At 45.6% G+C, this 18456-nt stretch overlaps 1 protein-coding gene across 1 annotated transcript in view; it reads left to right on the forward strand.

Moving 5' to 3' along the window:
• The window catches only part of rspo1 (R-spondin 1), a gene marked incomplete at both ends in the record, with an annotated part of 35248 nt that overhangs the window by 1774 nt on the left and 15018 nt on the right, over positions 1-18456 (forward strand). The window contains 3 exons of the mRNA XM_083662837.1: positions 6182-6373; positions 15101-15244; positions 17814-18056. Coding sequence (XP_083518963.1) covers positions 6182-6373; positions 15101-15244; positions 17814-18056 — 579 coding nt within the window. The remainder of the gene's footprint in view (positions 1-6181; positions 6374-15100; positions 15245-17813; positions 18057-18456) is intronic.

Below are 18456 nucleotides of genomic sequence, written 5' to 3' on the forward strand. Positions count from 1 at the left end.
CTGAAACCATCGGAGGAGAGTAGCTTATAATGCTCCTCCTCACGATCCAGACCCCACCAACTCTCTCTTTCAACCAGACTAGGGGTCACAACCTGTTGACAACACCACACCAACTCTCTCTTTCAACCAGCCTAGGGGTCACAAGCCGTTGACAACACCACACCAACTCTCTCTTCCAACCAGCCTAGGGGTCACAACCTGTTGACAACACCACACCAACTCTCTCTTTCAACCAGCCTAGGGGTCACAACCCGTTGACAACACCACACCAACTCTCTCTTCCAACCAGCCTAGGGGTCACAAGCCGTTGACAACACCACACCAACTCTCTCTTTCAACCAGCCTAGGGGTCACAACCCGTTGACAACACCACACCAACTCTCTCTTCCAACCAGCCTAGGGGTCACAACCCGTTGACAACACCACACCAACTCTCTCTTCCAACCAGCCTAGGGGTCACAACCCGTTGACAACACCACACCAACTCTCTTTCAACCAGCCTAGGGGTCACAACCCGTTGACAACACCACACCAACTCTCTCTTTCAACCAGCCTAGGGGTCACAACCTGTTGACAGGGCCGATTTTACACTTCATGGGCCCCTGGGCTATTCATCTCTGCAGGGCCCCCCACTCAAGCGGAAGGGGGGGCTTCAAAAAAAATTGAGTGTTTTTTTTTAACCTTTTTTAGCCGTATTTAAAGGAATATCTCATTTTAAATCAACATTAGGATTATACTGTTGTGATGTCATTATTCAGTATCTTCTCCTTTTCTCACTAACTTTCATGTCACCACCTGCTCTCCTGTCAGCATTCTAACTTACAAACACAAACTGTAGGTTTAGCCATCATGTTCTTTCATAAACAGCCTGATTGGAAAGAAAACATTGCCACTGAGATGTCACAACAAGCACTTTTATTATTATTATTTAGTATTTATTATTGCTGTTATTATTACAGTGCACACACACATTCTCACAATTATTGCACAAATCAATCAAGCAGTATTCAAGTCTGTTCGTACCTGAAATGTCTTCTTCCTGACTTTTGCCGTGGCAAAGCGTTTGACTAGAGTGGTGAAGTCCAATGTTCTAACAATGTCACTTTCCAATGACATCAATGTCAAGTGGGTGAGCCTTTCCTCCTCTCGCTGTTCCGACCTCCCCTCTCCCAGCCCCCATGCCTAAACCTAACCTCCCCCAGACCCTAACCCAAAACCTAACCTCTCCCACCCCCACGCCTAAACCTAACCTCCCCCAGACCCTAACCCAAAACCTAACCTCTCCCACCCCCACGCCTAAACCTAAGGTCGGCATTGCGAGTGGTCGGCATAGCGGGTGGACACCATCTCACAGTGGAAAAAAAATTGAATGGCGTCAGTAAAAAAAAGCATTTTTTGCGAAGACCCTGGACAGGGGGCCCAAAAAAAAAACATCAAGGGTCCCCAAAAAAAAAAAAAAAAAATTTTTTTTTTTTTTTTTTTTTTTTGGGCCCCTTGATGTCCCGGGCCCCGGGCTTCAGCCCGGGTAAGCCCGTTGGTAAAATCGGCCCTGCCTGTTGACAACACCACACCAACTCTCTCTTTCAACCAGCCTAGGGGTCACAACCTGTTGACAACACCACACCAACTCTCTCTTTCAACCAGCCTAGGGGTCACAAACTGTTGACAACACCACACCACAACTCTCTCTTTCAACCAGCCTAGGGGTCACAACCTGTTGACAACACCACACCAACTCTCTCTTTCAACCAGCCTAGGGGTCACAAAACGTTGACAACACCACACCAACTCTCTCTTTCAACCAGCCTAGGGGTCACAACCTGTTGACAACACCACACCACAACTCTCTCTTTCAACCAGCCTAGGGGTCACAACCTGTTGACAACACCACACCACAACTCTCTCTTTCAACCAGCCTAGGGGTCACAACCCCGTTGACAACACCACACCAACTCTCTCTTTCAACCAGCCTAGGGGTCACAACCCGTTGACAACACCACACCAACTCTCTCTTTCAACCAGCCTAGGGGTCACAACCCGTTGACAACACCACACCAACTCTCTCTTTCAACCAGCCTAGGGGTCACAACCCGTTGACAACACCACACCAACTCTCTCTTTCAACCAGCCTAGGGGTCACAACCTGTTGACAACACCACACCAACTCTCTCTTTCAACCAGCCTAGGGGTCACAACCCGTTGACAACACCACACCAACTCTCTCTTCCAACCAGCCTAGGGGTCACAACCCGTTGACACCACACCACAACTCTCTCTTTCAACCAGCCTAGGGGTCACAAACTGTTGACAACACCACACCAACTCTCTTCCAACCAGCCTAGGGGTCACAACCCGTTGACAACACCACACCACAACTCTCTCTTTCAACCAGCCTAGGGGTCACAACCCGTTGACAACACCACACCACAACTCTCTCTTTCAACCAGCCTAGGGGTCACAACCCGTTGACAACACCACACCAGCTCTCTCTTCCAACCAGCCTAGGGGTCACAACCCGTTGACAACACCACACCACAACTCTCTCTTTCAACCAGCCTAGGGGTCACAACCCGTTGACAACACCACACCGACTCTCTTTCAACCAGCCTAGGGGTCACAACCTGTTGACCACACCAACTCTCTCTTTCAACCAGGCTAGGGGTCACAACCTGTTGACAACACCACACCAACTCTCTCTTTCAACCAGCCTAGGGGTCACAACCCCGTTGACAACACCACACCAACTCTCTCTTTCAACCAGCCTAGGGGTCACAACCCGTTGACAACACCACACCAACTCTCTCTTTCAACCAGCCTAGGGGTCACAACCCCGTTGACAACACCACACCACAACTCTCTCTTTCAACCAGCCTAGGGGTCACAACCCCATTGACAACACCGCACCAACTCTCTCTTTCAACCAGCCTAGGGGTCACAAGCCGTTTACAACACCGCACCAACTCTCTCTTTCAACCAGCCTAGGGGTCACAACCTGTTGACAACACCACACCAACTCTCTCTTCCAACCAGCCTCGGGGTCACAACCCGTTGACAACACCACACCAACTCTCTCTTCCAACCAGCCTAGGGGTCACAACCCGTTGACAACACCACACCAGCTCTCTCTTCCAACCAGCCTAGGGGTCACAACCCGTTGACAACACCACACCACAACTCTCTCTTTCAACCAGCCTAGGGGTCACAACCCGTTGACAACACCACACCGACTCTCTTTCAACCAGCCTAGGGGTCACAACCTGTTGACAACACCACACCAACTCTCTCTTTCAACCAGCCTAGGGGTCACAACCCGTTGACAACACCACACCACAACTCTCTCTTTCAACCAGCCTAGGGGTCACAACCCGTTGACAACACCACACCAACTCTCTCTTTCAACCAGCCTAGGGGTCACAACCCGTTGACAACACCACACCACAACTCTCTCTTTCAACCAGCCTAGGGGTCACAACCCGTTGACAACACCACACCACAACTCTCTCTTTCAACCAGCCTAGGGGTCACAACCCATTGACAACACCACACCACAACTCTCTCTTTCAACCAGCCTAGGGGTCACAACCCGTTGACAACACCACACCAACTCTCTCTTTCAACCAGCCTAGGGGTCACAACCCGTTGACAACACCACACCACAACTCTCTCTTTCAACCAGCCTAGGGGTCACAACCCGTTGACAACACCACACCACAACTCTCTCTTTCAACCAGCCTAGGGGTCACAACCCGTTGACAACACCACACCACAACTCTCTCTTTCAACCAGCCTAGGGGTCACAAACTGTTGACAACACCACACCAACTCTCTTCCAACCAGCCTAGGGGTCACAACCCGTTGACAACACCACACCACAACTCTCTCTTTCAACCAGCCTAGGGGTCACAACCCGTTGACAACACCACACCAACTCTCTCTTTCAACCAGCCTAGGGGTCACAACCTGTTGACAACACCACACCAACTCTCTCTTTCAACAAGCCTAGGGGTCACAACCCCGTTGACAACACCACACCAACTCTCTCTTTCAACCAGCCTAGGGGTCACAACTGGGGTGCACAGATCGATCGGCACGCAATCTGTATCGGCCGATTTTGACCTCAAATATGCGATCGGCTGATTGCCGATATTTCTTTATATTTACAAAAAAAAAAAAAAAAAAAGCCCTACCACTAATCAGGCTTTCCAAAGATATAAAATACAATACCTGGCTGTAGCAGCTCCTCTGGTTAACATGACTCAGACTCAGCTGTGATCGATTCGTGGGCGAGCACGTTTTAACGCTTTTACCGCCCAGCTTATCTCTGGGAGACAGGTGGGCAGATGGATTGCTGTGTGAGTGTATATATATTTAGAGCAGGACTGTAAATCAAACAGGATGTGCACTTTGACGCACTTTTTGAAGCGATGATTTAGATTAGCCACCGTGCGTACGACCCTCTGTTGCCTTATTGGAAGATGATGTCTGAACCTGGCATCACTACATGGTTAAGTATCAGCAGGGCAGGACATCTTTAGAGTTCAGTAAGAGTCAGTAAGTTGTTCCAGTGTTTCCCATACATAAAGGAATTTATGGCGCACCGCCACAAAAGGATTTTGACAGCCACAACATGATGTAAAAAAAAATATATATATATATATATATATATATATATATATATATATATATATATATATATATATATATATATATATATATATATATACATATATATATATATATATATATATACACACATATATATATTACATATATATATTTTTTGGTCAACATCCCGTTGTGGCGGTCAAAATCCTTTTGTGACAGTGTGCCATAAATTCCATTAAAAAAAAATATATATATATATAGATATATATATATATATATATATATATATATATATTTTTTTTTTTTTTTTTTTTTTTTTTACAGTGCACCTGAACGCAACATGCAAGATACCCGCTGAATAAGTGACCAAATGTTCATGTCATTCTGGCCAATACTCCACTTCTGTTATAGCATTTCAGTCTGGAATATGGAATATCTTTCAATAATCTATGATTTAGCTGCTAAATTGTCAAATACCGCCGTCTGCTTGATACCCAGGCCCTTATGTATGTACTTAACCTAACTAACTTAACCTAACTAACTATCCGGTGTGCACAACATTGTCAGACTAAACTCCGGCTGACACCCCAAAAACCTACAATGCGCTACAGAAAAATGTATATTGTTTGTTTATTAACTGGCCCCTCGCCTTCTATCATGTCACGAAAGTGGCCCCCGGGCAAAGCAAGTTGAGTATCCCTGACCTATAGGGAGAAATTTAGTTTGTCATTGTAAACCCACAGCACAGTAATGATGACATGTTCTTCATAGATTATAGATCATTTTGCTCTTAAGTGCTTTCTCAAAGTACACCAAATTCATGCATTTTACTTTAAAATGTAAAAAAAAAAATCTTGCGGGGGGACATGCCCCGCACCCCCCTAGGGGGGCTGCGGTCCCCCACCACAACAACTCAAAATCCTGTGAGAAACACTGTGTTCTACTTTGCAATTCGCATACTAATACAGTAACTTGCACACTGCTGGATTGTGGCTCCATAGAAAAGCATAGAGACGAGCATTTGCATGTCTCCTGGCCATACCCTCCCCAATTGTACGTTGCCGGGGGGCAGGCGGGGGGGGGGGGGGGGGGGGGGTGGCAGAGAGGAGGGGGGGGGCAGTGTGATATCAGTGCCTGATTTTGAATGGCCCTTGGCGTGGTTGTCAGTCCCCCAATCACCCCAGGGTTTCTCCAACTGAAAATCTGTTGAGGATCTCCGGGCAAGCAGCTTCAAGTAAACAGCGAGTAACTGTTCAAACAAAGATGTTTGGCCTGGCCCCCTGGTTAGATTAAGCTGCGCACATTAACCCCTGCATGTTGGGGTGATTAAGTGCTGACATGTTTATGGCCCAAGTTTGCGGTGCGATGTCTGCAAAATATAAAAGTTCCCCTGATGTTGTTCTCAACTGGCACTCCAAATCTTGACAGCCGGCCCTTTTTAACTTCCTCATCCAACTTCATATCAGACTGAATGTGATGAATCTGTGTTGATGGTACCCCCTGCTGTTTCTGTTCTGTTCGACTTCTTTTCCCACCTAACGTTTCTCTCGATTTGTCTTCTTGTTTCTCCACACAGTTAGCACCGAGGGGCCGCCGTCGTGCAGCAAAGGCTGCGACCGCTGCTCCGAGTACAACGGCTGTGTGAAGTGCAAGCCCAAGCTGTTCATCTTCCTGGAGCGCAACGACATCCGTCAGATCGGCGTGTGCCTCGCCTCCTGCCCCATGGGATACTTTGGCATGAGGAACCCCGAGACCAACCGATGCACCCGTGAGTTGTGGACTCCTGACCGGGAGTCACTGTTAGTAGTCTCTCAAGCTAGTCTATCTCTTCCACACTCCTTAAAGGAACACTCCGCCCATTTTCAACCAGCTTTGTATCATTAGAACATCAGTAGTATATCAGAAAACTGTAAACGGTTTTGAAGTCTGTCATTTAATTTGACAGTTATTGAGTGTTAAAGGGTGGACCAGTGACATCACTGGACCAGTGACATCACTGGTCCACACAAACTCAAATTAATAACTCATTAACTCAAATCAACTCTCAATAACTGTCAAACTAGATGAATGATGAATAGTTTGACAGTTATTGAGAGTTGATTTGAGTTAATGAGTTATTAATTTGAGTTAGTGTGGACCAGTGATGTCACTGGTCCACACTTTAACACTCGATAACTGTCAAATTAAATGACAGACTTCAAAACCGTTTACAGTTTTCTGATATACTACTGACGTTCTAATGATACAAAGCTGGTTGAAAATGGGCGGAGTGTTCCTTTAAATGTTCTAGAGACAGTCTGCATTGCAGCCATTTACAATTTGGATAGAGAACGTTGCCCATTTCCAAACAAAATCAAAAAGCTTCACACCGGAAGGAAGTTCCATGATAATCGACCAATCACAAGTGGGGAAATGAGTGGATACCCGCCTTCGATGGTATTCGACCGATCACAAGTGGACAAATGGGCGGATATCCCACCTTATTTTGACCGGATATCCCGCCTTATTTTTTCACCAACTTTGAGACCACCCGAAGTACAGACGGGTAGGCGGGAGCATTTGTAAATTGCGGGAGCCAACGCGTTTGTCTTGAGAGACTACACTTTATAGTGCAGTGATAATGTGTGCCGAGTGTCCCCCCATTTTCTAATTCACAATGAAAACTAAAAGTTTGAATGAGCTCCAGACTAAACTCCATCTGGCACTCCAAATACCTACAATCCGTTACAGGAAAATGTATATGATTAACGTTTATTAACTGGCCCCTGGCCTAATGTCATTTTGCAAAAAGTGGCCCCCGGGCACAGCAAGTTGATTACCCCCTGCTATAGTATCACTGATACCCCAACAGGATGTGTCACTGGGCACATAGGAGCCATACATACACATCCAGAGACCTTTGTGTGCTTGCCAGGTCCAGCTAAATCATTAGCCATACTACCAGTCCCTAAACATCCAGAGACCTTTGTGTGCTTGCCAGGTCCAGCTAAATCATTAGCCATAGTACCAGTCCCTAAACATCCAGAGACCTTTGTGTGCTTGCCAGGTCCAGCTAAATCATTAGCCATACTAGTAGCATACTACCAGTCCCTAAACATCCAGAGACCTTTGTGTGCTTGCCAGGTCCAGCTAAATCATTAGCCATACTACCAGTCCCTAAACACAGAAAGGTTCTGCCAGGTTTTTTTTTGAGGATTGTGGCTCATTTTACAAGAGCCGAGGATTCTTTTCTGTTAAGACTTCGTGAACACCAATCATCTAAAAAGAACTAATAGAATGTGTGCTTTCTCTGTCTAAAAGAGTTAGTTTGTAGAGTTAGTAGTTATGTAAGCATTAGCAGTTGAATACAGCATGGTTTCAGCGTCAGAAAAATTATTCAGAGATAAACGGCTTTTGTGAAATTCGATAGAACAGTCACTTTAACCATTCATTTTTGGCATCAGTAAGAGTCAGACATCTAAACAATAGTTTTGAACAGTAATTTCCTCCATAACAGCAGGAAACCCCCCTCTGCTTCCAACTCCTCCCTCCGTGTGTGTTCTCCTCCTGCCTCCCTGGCTCTCCAGCGGGCGTGTCACAATGAAGTTGCTGCTGCCTGGCTGCTGCCTGTTTGCGCGGCCGCTGTTTGAGGAAGTCTGGGTGGACTCGCTCGTTTCGTGGAGTTTTGGTTGAGAGCTTTGATGCGATTCTGGTCATATTTATGCTGCGTGTTTCAAAGTGTGCATCCAATCTATTCTTGGAACCCCCCACCGTTGCCACCGCTGTGCATCAGCGCGAAAGTGAAAGCGTTTTCGCCATCAATTTTACAGTATGAGAACGGCTTCCTCGCGCTTTTCCGTCCAGTTTTGGGTCGCCTCTTTCTACTGTGGAGAGACATGTCGACACTCAGTGGGTCGGTAAAATAGATTATACACATTCAATACCTCCAATTCTGGTGTAGGAGACGTAAAAGGGGTTGATCGATGTCCCAAATTGTTTAAAAAAAAAAAAAATGTTTATGTAAGCCGAGATATCTCGTCCTTGGCACTCAACGGTTGGATTATGTAAGCCGAGATATCTCGTCCTTGGCACTCAACGTGTTAAGTGTCAGCAGGGCAGCACATCTTTAGAGTTCAGTAAGAGTCAGTAAGTTGTTCCAGTGTTTCCCATACATAAAGGAATTTATGGCGCACCGCCACAAAAGGATTTTGACCGCCACAACGGGATGTTGAAAAAAAAAAATTATGCTTGCCAGGTCCAGCTAAATCATTAGCCATACTAGTAGCATACTACCAGTCCCTAAACATCCAGAGACCTTTGTGTGCTTGCCAGGTCCAGCTAAATCATTAGCCATACTACCAGTCCCTAAACACAGAAAGGGCACAGATACACACCGAGAGACCTTTGTGTGCTTGCCAGGTCCAGCTAAATCATTAGCCATACTACCAGCATAGTACCAGTCCCTAAACATCCAGAGATCTTTGTGTGCTTGCCAGGTCCAGCTAAATCATTAGCCATACTACCGGCATACTACCAATCCCTAAACATCCAGAGACCTTTGTGTGCTTGCCAGGTCCAGCTAAATCATTAGCCATACTACCAGCATACTCCCAGTCCCTAAACATCCAGAGATCTTTGTGTGCTTGCCAGGTCCAGCTAAATCATTAGCCATACTAGTAGCATACTACCAGTCCCTAAACATCCAGAGATCTTTGTGTGCTTGCCAGGTCCAGCTAAATCATTAGCCATACTAGTAGCATACTACCAGTCCCTAAACATCCAGAGACCTTTGTGTGCTTGCCAGGTCCAGCTAAATCATTAGCCATACTACCAGCATACTACCAGTCCCTAAACATCCAGAGATCTTTGTGTGCTTGCCAGGTCCAGCTAAATCATTAGCCATACTACCAGCATACTACCAGTCCCTAAACATCCAGAGATCTTTGTGTGCTTGCCAGGTCCAGCTAAATCATTAGCCATACTACCAGTCCCTAAACACAGAAAGGGCACAGATAAACATTGAGAGACCTTTGTGAGCTTGCCAGGTCCAGCTAAATCTTTAGCCACACTACCAATCCCTAAACATCCAGAGATCTTTGTGTGCTTGCCAGGTCCAGCAAAATCATTAGCCGTACTACCAGCATACTACCAGTCCCTAAACATCCAGAGACCTTTGTGTGCTTGCCAGGTCCAGCTAAATCTTTAGCCACACTACCAGTCCCTAAACACAGAAAGGGCACAGATACACATCGAGAGACCTTTGTGTGCTTGCCAGGTCCAGCTAAATCATTAGCCATACTAGCAGCATACTACCAGTCCCTAAACATCCAGAGACCTTTGTGTGCTTGCCAGGTCCAGCTAAATCATTAGCCATACTACCGGCATACTACCAGTCCCTAAACATCCAGAGATCTTTGTGTGCTTGCCAGGTCCAGCTAAATCATTAGCCATACTACCAGTCCCTAAACACAGAAAGGGCACAGATACACACCGAGAGACCTTTGTGTGCTTGCCAGGTCCAGCTAAATCTTTAGCCATACTACCAGTCCCTAAACACATGAAAGGGCACAGATACACATCGAGAGACCTTTGTGAGCTTGCCAGGTCCAGCTAAACCTTTAGCCACACTACCAATCCCTAAACATCCAGAGACCTTTGTGTACTTGCCAGGTCCAGCTAAATCATTAGCCATACTACCAGCATACTACCAGTCCCTAAACATCCAGAGATCTTTGTGTGCTTGCCAGGTCCAGCTAAATCATTAGCCATACTACCAGTCCCTAAACACAGAAAGGGCACAGATACACACCGAGAGACCTTTGTGTGCTTGCCAGGTCCAGCTAAATCTTTAGCCATACTACCAGTCCCTAAACACATGAAAGGGCACAGATACACATCGAGAGACCTTTGTGAGCTTGCCAGGTCCAGCTAAACCTTTAGCCACACTACCAATCCCTAAACATCCAGAGACCTTTGTGTACTTGCCAGGTCCAGCTAAATCATTAGCCATACTACCAGCATACTACCAGTCCCTAAACATCCAGAGATCTTTGTGTGCTTGCCAGGTCCAGCTAAATCATTAGCCATACTACCAGTCCCTAAACACAGAAAGGGCACAGATACACACCGAGAGACCTTTGTGTGCTTGCCAGGTCCAGCTAAATCTTTAGCCCTCAACACACAGAAAGGGCATAAAAATAGCCGAACACAAAAGCCAGCGAATCGTGTGCCAAACTGTGGAATGAGCCGGCGGAATATTTAACTTGACCTCTTTTGGGCCCGGTTGTGGGCAGGTTTGGCTCGTCGGGTCGGAGGAGGGTGGGAGGGCGGCCCAATGCTCAGTACTTGCCAAACTTTTCTCAGTTGGTTCTGGTGGCACCACTCCCATGCTTTTGGCCGGGGAGTTGCCAACAGCTCAGCCTCCGTGGTCTGTTTCCCCTTACTTGTGGGCAGAAAACAGCACTGGATGAAAATCCCAATGAAAACATTTCTAATGCACTGTTGTTTGTCTGTTTTTGAGAGGATGTCTGAGTGTTTTTTTTTGTTTTGGCTCTCGTGTGGAGGGTTCATGCCAGTCCACCATCCATCCACGTTTGTTATGATTTGTCTTTTACACATTATTCTATACGGATACACCTGTGCAGTATCATGTGCATTCTCTCTATAGTCTCTGTCATGGGGGGGGGGGGGGTAGTATAGAGGCACTGCGTAACGCGTCATCATTCAGAAGCCACGCCCAAGACGGGGGAAAACAGAAACCCGCCCTCCAATCCTGGCGTTCTCCTATGTCACGTGCATGGTTGCTTGTTGCACAAAAAGATCGTATATACGGAAGATGAACACTCCAACTTACTTCCTTGACAGCTAGATCCACAGTTTTTCTTCTTGCCAATTCTCAATGCCTTCCTTGTTTTGCTCAGGAGTACAAAAAAACTTGAACTGGCGATTTTTTTTTTACATGTTGTTGTTCTGCGCAGCCCCACCGCACAACAGCTTTTAGCTATGTTTAATTCAAGGAAAATGACGCTGGTGTGTGGAGATGAACGGAGCTTTTCCCCCCCGTGATGGGCGTGGCCTATTTCATGCAGTGTCTCTATGGGTCATTTGAACGTAACCGGGTCATAAAGAACGCTCTTTGATCGGTCTTTGCACGGCTAAATGTTCCGTGAAATCATGTTGCGTTAAGCACATTGAGGGTCGACCACTGCCACTATAGCAACCATTAGCGGGGATTGAGAACGGTTTGCCCCTGTGCCCTTTGTAACTGTTTAATGATATCCACTCACTCAGGATGGATATAGGTAAAGATATTTGGTAGGCAACAATCACAAAGGCCAGCAGCTTGTAGTCATTATTTTATTTTGCTACAGGAAGAAAAATACAGACTGTTTCCCCTCATACAAGTTGTTTTGTTTGATGACCCGTTGCTACATAACATAATATCTATCAGATGTGTTAAATAGTGTTCTCTCTCAAGCTTACACACCCGCGATCGAACCCCGAAGCAGATACAACTCTAAAGAATAGTTCTCAGCGGTGATGCAAGAACTTTGATTTTTTTTTTTTTTTTTTTTCAACCGCTGTGATTTTGGAGAACGGGAGCTGATATTTGCGCTCCAGGCAGCTGTCTCCTTATTGTTGATGCTGCTCTATTATTCGGGCCCTGTGTTATTATGCAGCCCTTCATATCGAGAGGCAGATCTGATCACAATCAGATTTTCACAGCCCTCCCAAGGAAGGTCTACAGCCAACAGATTCAGAGCATCATAGGTTATTGTAAATAAACATGAGCTTTTCCAACTGGAGAGCCATGGCGCAGTACGTCAGTGGAGATTCTATCCAGTTGGATTAAGAGACTTGCATTTACTTTAATTTAATGTGAAGCTTATCATTCAAGTGTAACCGACAGTTCAGTATTGTAATTATTCTTAGCGTTTTAATTAGTTTTATAGCATTTTCATAGCTGAGAAGAAGGAAAATGTGAATGAGGTTACAAAGGAGACTGATGGCAAATAGAGTTATAACAGTAAGTGGAAGAGTGCTGTGATCTATTTGCAACAAATTCCTGATATTGTTTTCATATTATTTGAATACTCTTCAACTCTGCCTGATTTGTAACAGAATATGCTGGCTCTCCTCCGCCCGCGAATTCTTTTCGGAGGCCCTCAGTGGCTAACCTGGGGTTATTATCCAATCATCTGCCTTCATTCAAGGCGATCCCAGAATGTCTTGTTAGCAACATTTGTCTTACATTAGTGCTACAAACGTCAGGGCTGTCAAATTTAGCTGTCAAGGGCTTAAAAGTCATAATTGAGAGCAGCAGGTTGGAACATTAAAATCCCAGCGAGGGATTCGGCGTTAGCTCATTCCTGACCTTGGGGAGAGACCGGCGGCAGAGTAGACATTCTTTAGACGGCGCATGTGAAGAAAATGATGTCTACTAGCTGAAAGGGTTCCCCGTATAAAAAATATTCACACCCAATCATTTAGGATTCCATGTTTGCCCACCGGTTTTTATAGTCGCACATTATTCTAGTCTCGGCAGCGGTAATTCAGATGTAGCTAATGAGGACGAGGAGGTAAGGTAGGAGCTTTTTGGTACTCTGGATCCTATTCTCCCATGTATGTAATTATCTCAGTTTGAGAGTAAGTACCGGTAGTTAAGTAGTTGTTTGTTTGACTGGAGAGCCAGGGTTTTTAATGAGTTGTGAGGTGAGACCTCTCGAGATTCCCACTGACTCAATCCGCTGCTGCTGGTCTGTACTGGTCTGGAGGAGCCTGGACCCTCTGGGGACTGTGGTGGAGAGGTGCACGATGAGCAGGCTGTTGGCTATCATGGACAACGACACTCACCCTCTTCACCACATCCTGGAGGTTCAGAGCAGCGGCCGCAGCGGGCGGCTTATCTCCCTGCGCTCACGGACGGAGCGACACAGGAAATCCTTCGTCCCCACGGCCATCAGGCTGTTTAATAAGTCTGTTGATGGCAGGAGATCGTCGGCACGCAGCAGGACTATAAGGTGAGACTGTGTGCCTCATGGGCGATGGGGACATGCGGGCTGGGGCCCGCCAGACCAGTAGTGACAGTAGGGGGGTCTGAGTGCTACTCAGACGCTGCTGTGGTCTAAGTAGGGGCATTGTGCAATTTGATCTGACTAGATATGGGCACTGTGCAATTTTGGACAACTAGTATTTTTTAGTATTTTAGTTACCGTTCAATTGTATCTTGTATCTTAGTATTGTGGTAACTTTTAAATCTTTCTTTTAATCTTTGAATTGGCTCTTCTTAATCTTTAACTTGAAACCTACCTGTCATGTTACTGTCTTGTACTGGCTACATTGTTCTGTTTTGTCATGTTTGTTGGTTTTTGTGCTATGTCATGTCTCATTTTGTCTTTGGCCTGCGAGCTGCTATACTGAATACCTGAATTTCCTCACGGATTAATAAAGTACTTACCTACCTACCTACCTACCTACTCATTCACCCGTCTTCCAAAAAAACAAGGCCGGTGGTATGCCTGCGTGCAGCTTTTAGGAGGAGAGTGTTATTCATTCCTAAATAGACTCTCCCGTTGTTTTTATCACTAATAAATCTCTCGGAGGAAATAAAAGTTCTTCTCGTCCTCCCACTCGAGAATCCTTTTTTAACACGTTTTGTTCCACCCCTCTCATCAGCCAAAAAGCCACGGATATTCCATTTAGAAACTACTGGCTACTTTGGGATTCACTCCAAATTTGTTGAATAAGAACAACAACAAAAATCGAAGCCAGACAGAATTTATCTTGATCTTTATTGTTTATTTGACAGGGACAATGCACTAGAAATATATTGCACCCGAAATGGATACAAATCGAAATGGCATTTGTAGCCCCTGGGTGCGAGTCGACAGTGGCACACAGTTCTAAGCGTAAGATCAGAAACTATAACCCATAATAATAATTTTAAAAAAGTATCAATGACAATAGGTTGAGGCCACGTCTTGTCATAGACGCTGGTTTAGCTGGCTCAGCCTGGCTGGGGGCAGGGTCAGGGTGGGGTAAAAAACCCTGTTCTATCCATTCAGCAAAGTTAGAATTTAGCTGATAGCCCAGCTCAGGCACACACGATCAGGGATTTAACCACCGCAGTAAACGCACATCTGAGCAGACGTCTTGTGTTCTGCTCTAGAACCCCCAAACCTGCAGTTTAGAGCCACAGCACCGTCTTTTGGTGAGTCAGCCCATGAGATATATGGGCGGTTTTACCCCACTCGCGCGCCAGCCGTTTAACATTTTGTGGGCGTTCCCAGACATGCGGACTGTCTCTATAGAATTACACACATCAATAAATGAGTGTATCCATAACAATAGAATTACACACATCAATATATCAATACATTTGGGAAATAATCAAAATCCCATCACAATATTTCATTACATTTAACAAATACTAAAATGTGATTATTTATGTGACTATATATACTGATTGGATCCTCTGATTTGATCCTCTCTTTTTTGTCTCCCCTATTTCTTTCAGAATGTAAAATAGAAAATTGTGAAGCGTGTTTCAATCGCAATTTTTGCACAAAATGTAAGGAGGGTTTGTATTCACACAGAGGGCGATGTCACGTCAGCTGCCCTCCAGGCCTAAGCACCGTCAACGCGACCATGGAGTGTGTAGGTGAGTGACCTTTGAACCTCGAGCCCCATACAGTAGCATATCTCAGAGCTACATCTCAGCATCACATACAAATTAAATTAAAGGTACACCACTTTTTTGGAAGTTTAGCTCATTTGCCACATCCCCCCCACATAACCGAGATACACCATGCCTTACCGGCACTGTCCGCTCAGTTTACAGTGAGCTACAGTCGTGAAGTTAGTAATTATCGCCATAGAATGGAGGCTAATGGTACAGCTGTTAAGAAACTGCCAAAACACACATCCCATGGCGTCAAAATACATGTTGTGCTTCGGGCACTCACCACACGATGAAATATTAATCCAAAATGCACATAATCTGTCTTTTTGTAAGGAAAAGAGGTCGGCGGCCATGTTTTAGCCGGCTACCTCTTTTCCTTCCAAAAAAGACCAATTATGTTTTTAGATTTTTAACAGCTGTACCATTAGCCTCCATTCTATGGCGATAATTACTAACTTCACGACTGTAGCTCACTGTAAAATGAGCGGACAGTGCCGGTAAGGCATGGTGTGTCTTGGCTATGTGGGGGGGGGGGGGGGGGGGGGTGTGGCAAATGAGCTAAACTTCCAAAAAAGTGGTGTATCCCTTTAATTAGATTAGAAATTATTAGATTAAATCCAGTGAATCAGTAAGTATTATTTTGAGGTCTCCCACACATTGAAACAGCTCCGAGGTGTTCAATTCTATTAAATTATTCTTCATATTTTTCTATTGATAAAGAGTTTGTTACACCATAACCAACTGGTTATGATATTGAATATAGTATATTGATTGAGTTACATATAGACCCACTTAGCTTTTCTTATACTTAACAGCAGCCAACTATGTGCAGCTTGTCAGAAAATTGCTACCTGGCCTGGATCAAGAGTCAGGTCAACACTTTTGAGAAATTACACGTTCTCGTGAGGTTGTTCGTCTTTCTTTTTCTGCTGTCTCTCTATCGTAAGCGAGTGTTTTCTGTTGTCTCTCTATCGTAAGCGAGTGTTCTCTGTTGTCTCTCTATCGTAAGCGAGTGTTCTCTGTTGTCTCTCTGTCATAAGAAAGTGACCCTTTCCAGACTCCAGGCAGCTTGGCTCAGTGCAGGAGTGACCTGGAGTGACATTTCTGTTCCTCAAAATTGTCCAGGCTAAATATGCAGGACGATCCTCTCAAACTTTTTTGAACTTTTTCGTTAAGAGTAGCTTTTATCTGTATTTATCTATTTATTTATTTATTTATTTATTTATTTATTTATTTATTTATTTATTTATTTATAATTTCTGATCAAGTTCCACCCCCTCCGCCGAAGACTTCCTCCGATACATGTGCAGTCGCCAGCCGCTTTTTTTCAGTGAAGTGTTTCACCGGCAAGACGTAACGTGTCACGCTATTCCCCCCAGTTCGCCTCTCCCCCGAACAGGCGCACCGACCGACCAGAGGAGGCAGTACTGCAGCGGCCAGGACTCATATCCATCGGCTTCAGCATATAGCCAATTGTGTCTGTAGGAATGTCTGGCCAAGCCGGATGTAACCGCTGCCGGGAATTGAACCCAGGTCTCCGGCGCGCCGCAGGGGAATGCTTCTACCTCTACACTACCCAGACGGCCCTGAAAAGTAGCTTTTATCTTAAGTAAAGTGGACTAGCCACACATATTTTGGTACATTTCCAGGTCTTTCTTTCCTTCTTTCTTTCAGAAAAGTCCAAGTTTAAACAAAAAAACGAAGAGCTCAAATTGTCTGCAAGTTTGGAAATGACTTAAACTCAACAGCATGCGCTCAAACAGTTGCGCTCTCCACAAATACTGCCATTAAAGGGATACACCACTTTTTTGGAAGTTTAGCTCATTTGCCACATCCCCCCAACATAACCAAGATACACCATGCCTTACCGGCACTGTCCGCTCAGTTTACAGTGAGCTACAGTCATGACGTTAGTAATTATCGACATAGAATGGAGGCGAATGGTAGCCTACAGCTGTTAAAAATCTGCCAAAACACACATCTCACTGTGCCAAAATACATGTTGTGCTTCGTGTACTCACCACATGATGAAATATTAATCCAAAATGCACATAATCTGTCTTTTTGGAAGGAAAAGAGGTCGTCGGCCATGTTTGGAAAGTAGTGCCGGCTACCTCTTTTCCTTCCTAAAAGACCAATTATGTGCATTTTGGATTCATATTTCATCGTGTGGTGAGTACCCGAAGCACAACATGTATTTTGGCGCCGTGAGATGTGTGTTTTGGCAGATTTTTAACAGCTGTACCATTAGCCTCCATTCTATGGCGATAATTACTAACTTCACGACTGGAGCTCACTGTAAACTGAGCGGACAGTGCCGGTAAGGCATGGTGTATCTTGGTTATGTGGGGGGGGGGGGGATGTGGCAAACTTCCCCAAAAAATGGTGTTTCCCTTTAAACTCAACAGGATGGGCTCAAACAGTTGCGCTCTCCACAAATACTGCCATTCATTTAGTAATATACGCAGGAAAGCTGAGAATCAAAATGTGAACCGTTTGAGCGGCAAAACCTATCACCGAATTGGTATTTCGTTCCCGTTCGTTCCAGGTCAGCCCGCTGTCGAGTGCGAACTGGGCGAGTGGAGCCTTTGGGGTTCCTGTGCGAAGAAGAACAAGACGTGCGGTTTCAAGAAGGGCTGGCAGTGGAGGCTCCGCGTGCCCCTGCAGCAGCAGCAGCAGCAGGGCCCCGGCCTGGACACACCTGGACAGGCCCTCCTCACCTCACAGCCCTCATGTGCTCCACAGACGGAGAAGAGAAGGTGCACTGTGGTCAAGACCCCCTGTGTGAGAGGTAAAACGCAGACAGACACACACACACACACACACACACACACACACACACACACACACACACACACACACACACACACACACTACAGACAGAGACACTGAGAAGGAAACAGATAGAGACACTGCGTAATGCGTCATCATTCAGAAGCCACGCCCAAGACGGGGGAAAATAGAAACCCCCCCTCCAATCCTGCCGTTCTCCTATGTCACGTGCACGGTTGCGTGTTGCACAAAAAGATCGTATATACGGAAGATGAACACTCCAACTTACTTCCTTGACGGCTAGATCCACATTTTTCTTCTCACCAATTCTCAATGGCTTCCTTGTTTTGCTCAGGATGCAATAGAGCTTGTGCAACATGCCGAACAGGTTCTCTCTACTGTGGACGCCGGGTTGCGGC

This window comes from Poromitra crassiceps (assembly GCF_964638095.1).
Source record: "Poromitra crassiceps genome assembly, chromosome: 29".
In the NCBI taxonomy this organism is placed as follows: Eukaryota; Metazoa; Chordata; class Actinopteri; order Beryciformes; family Melamphaidae; genus Poromitra; species Poromitra crassiceps.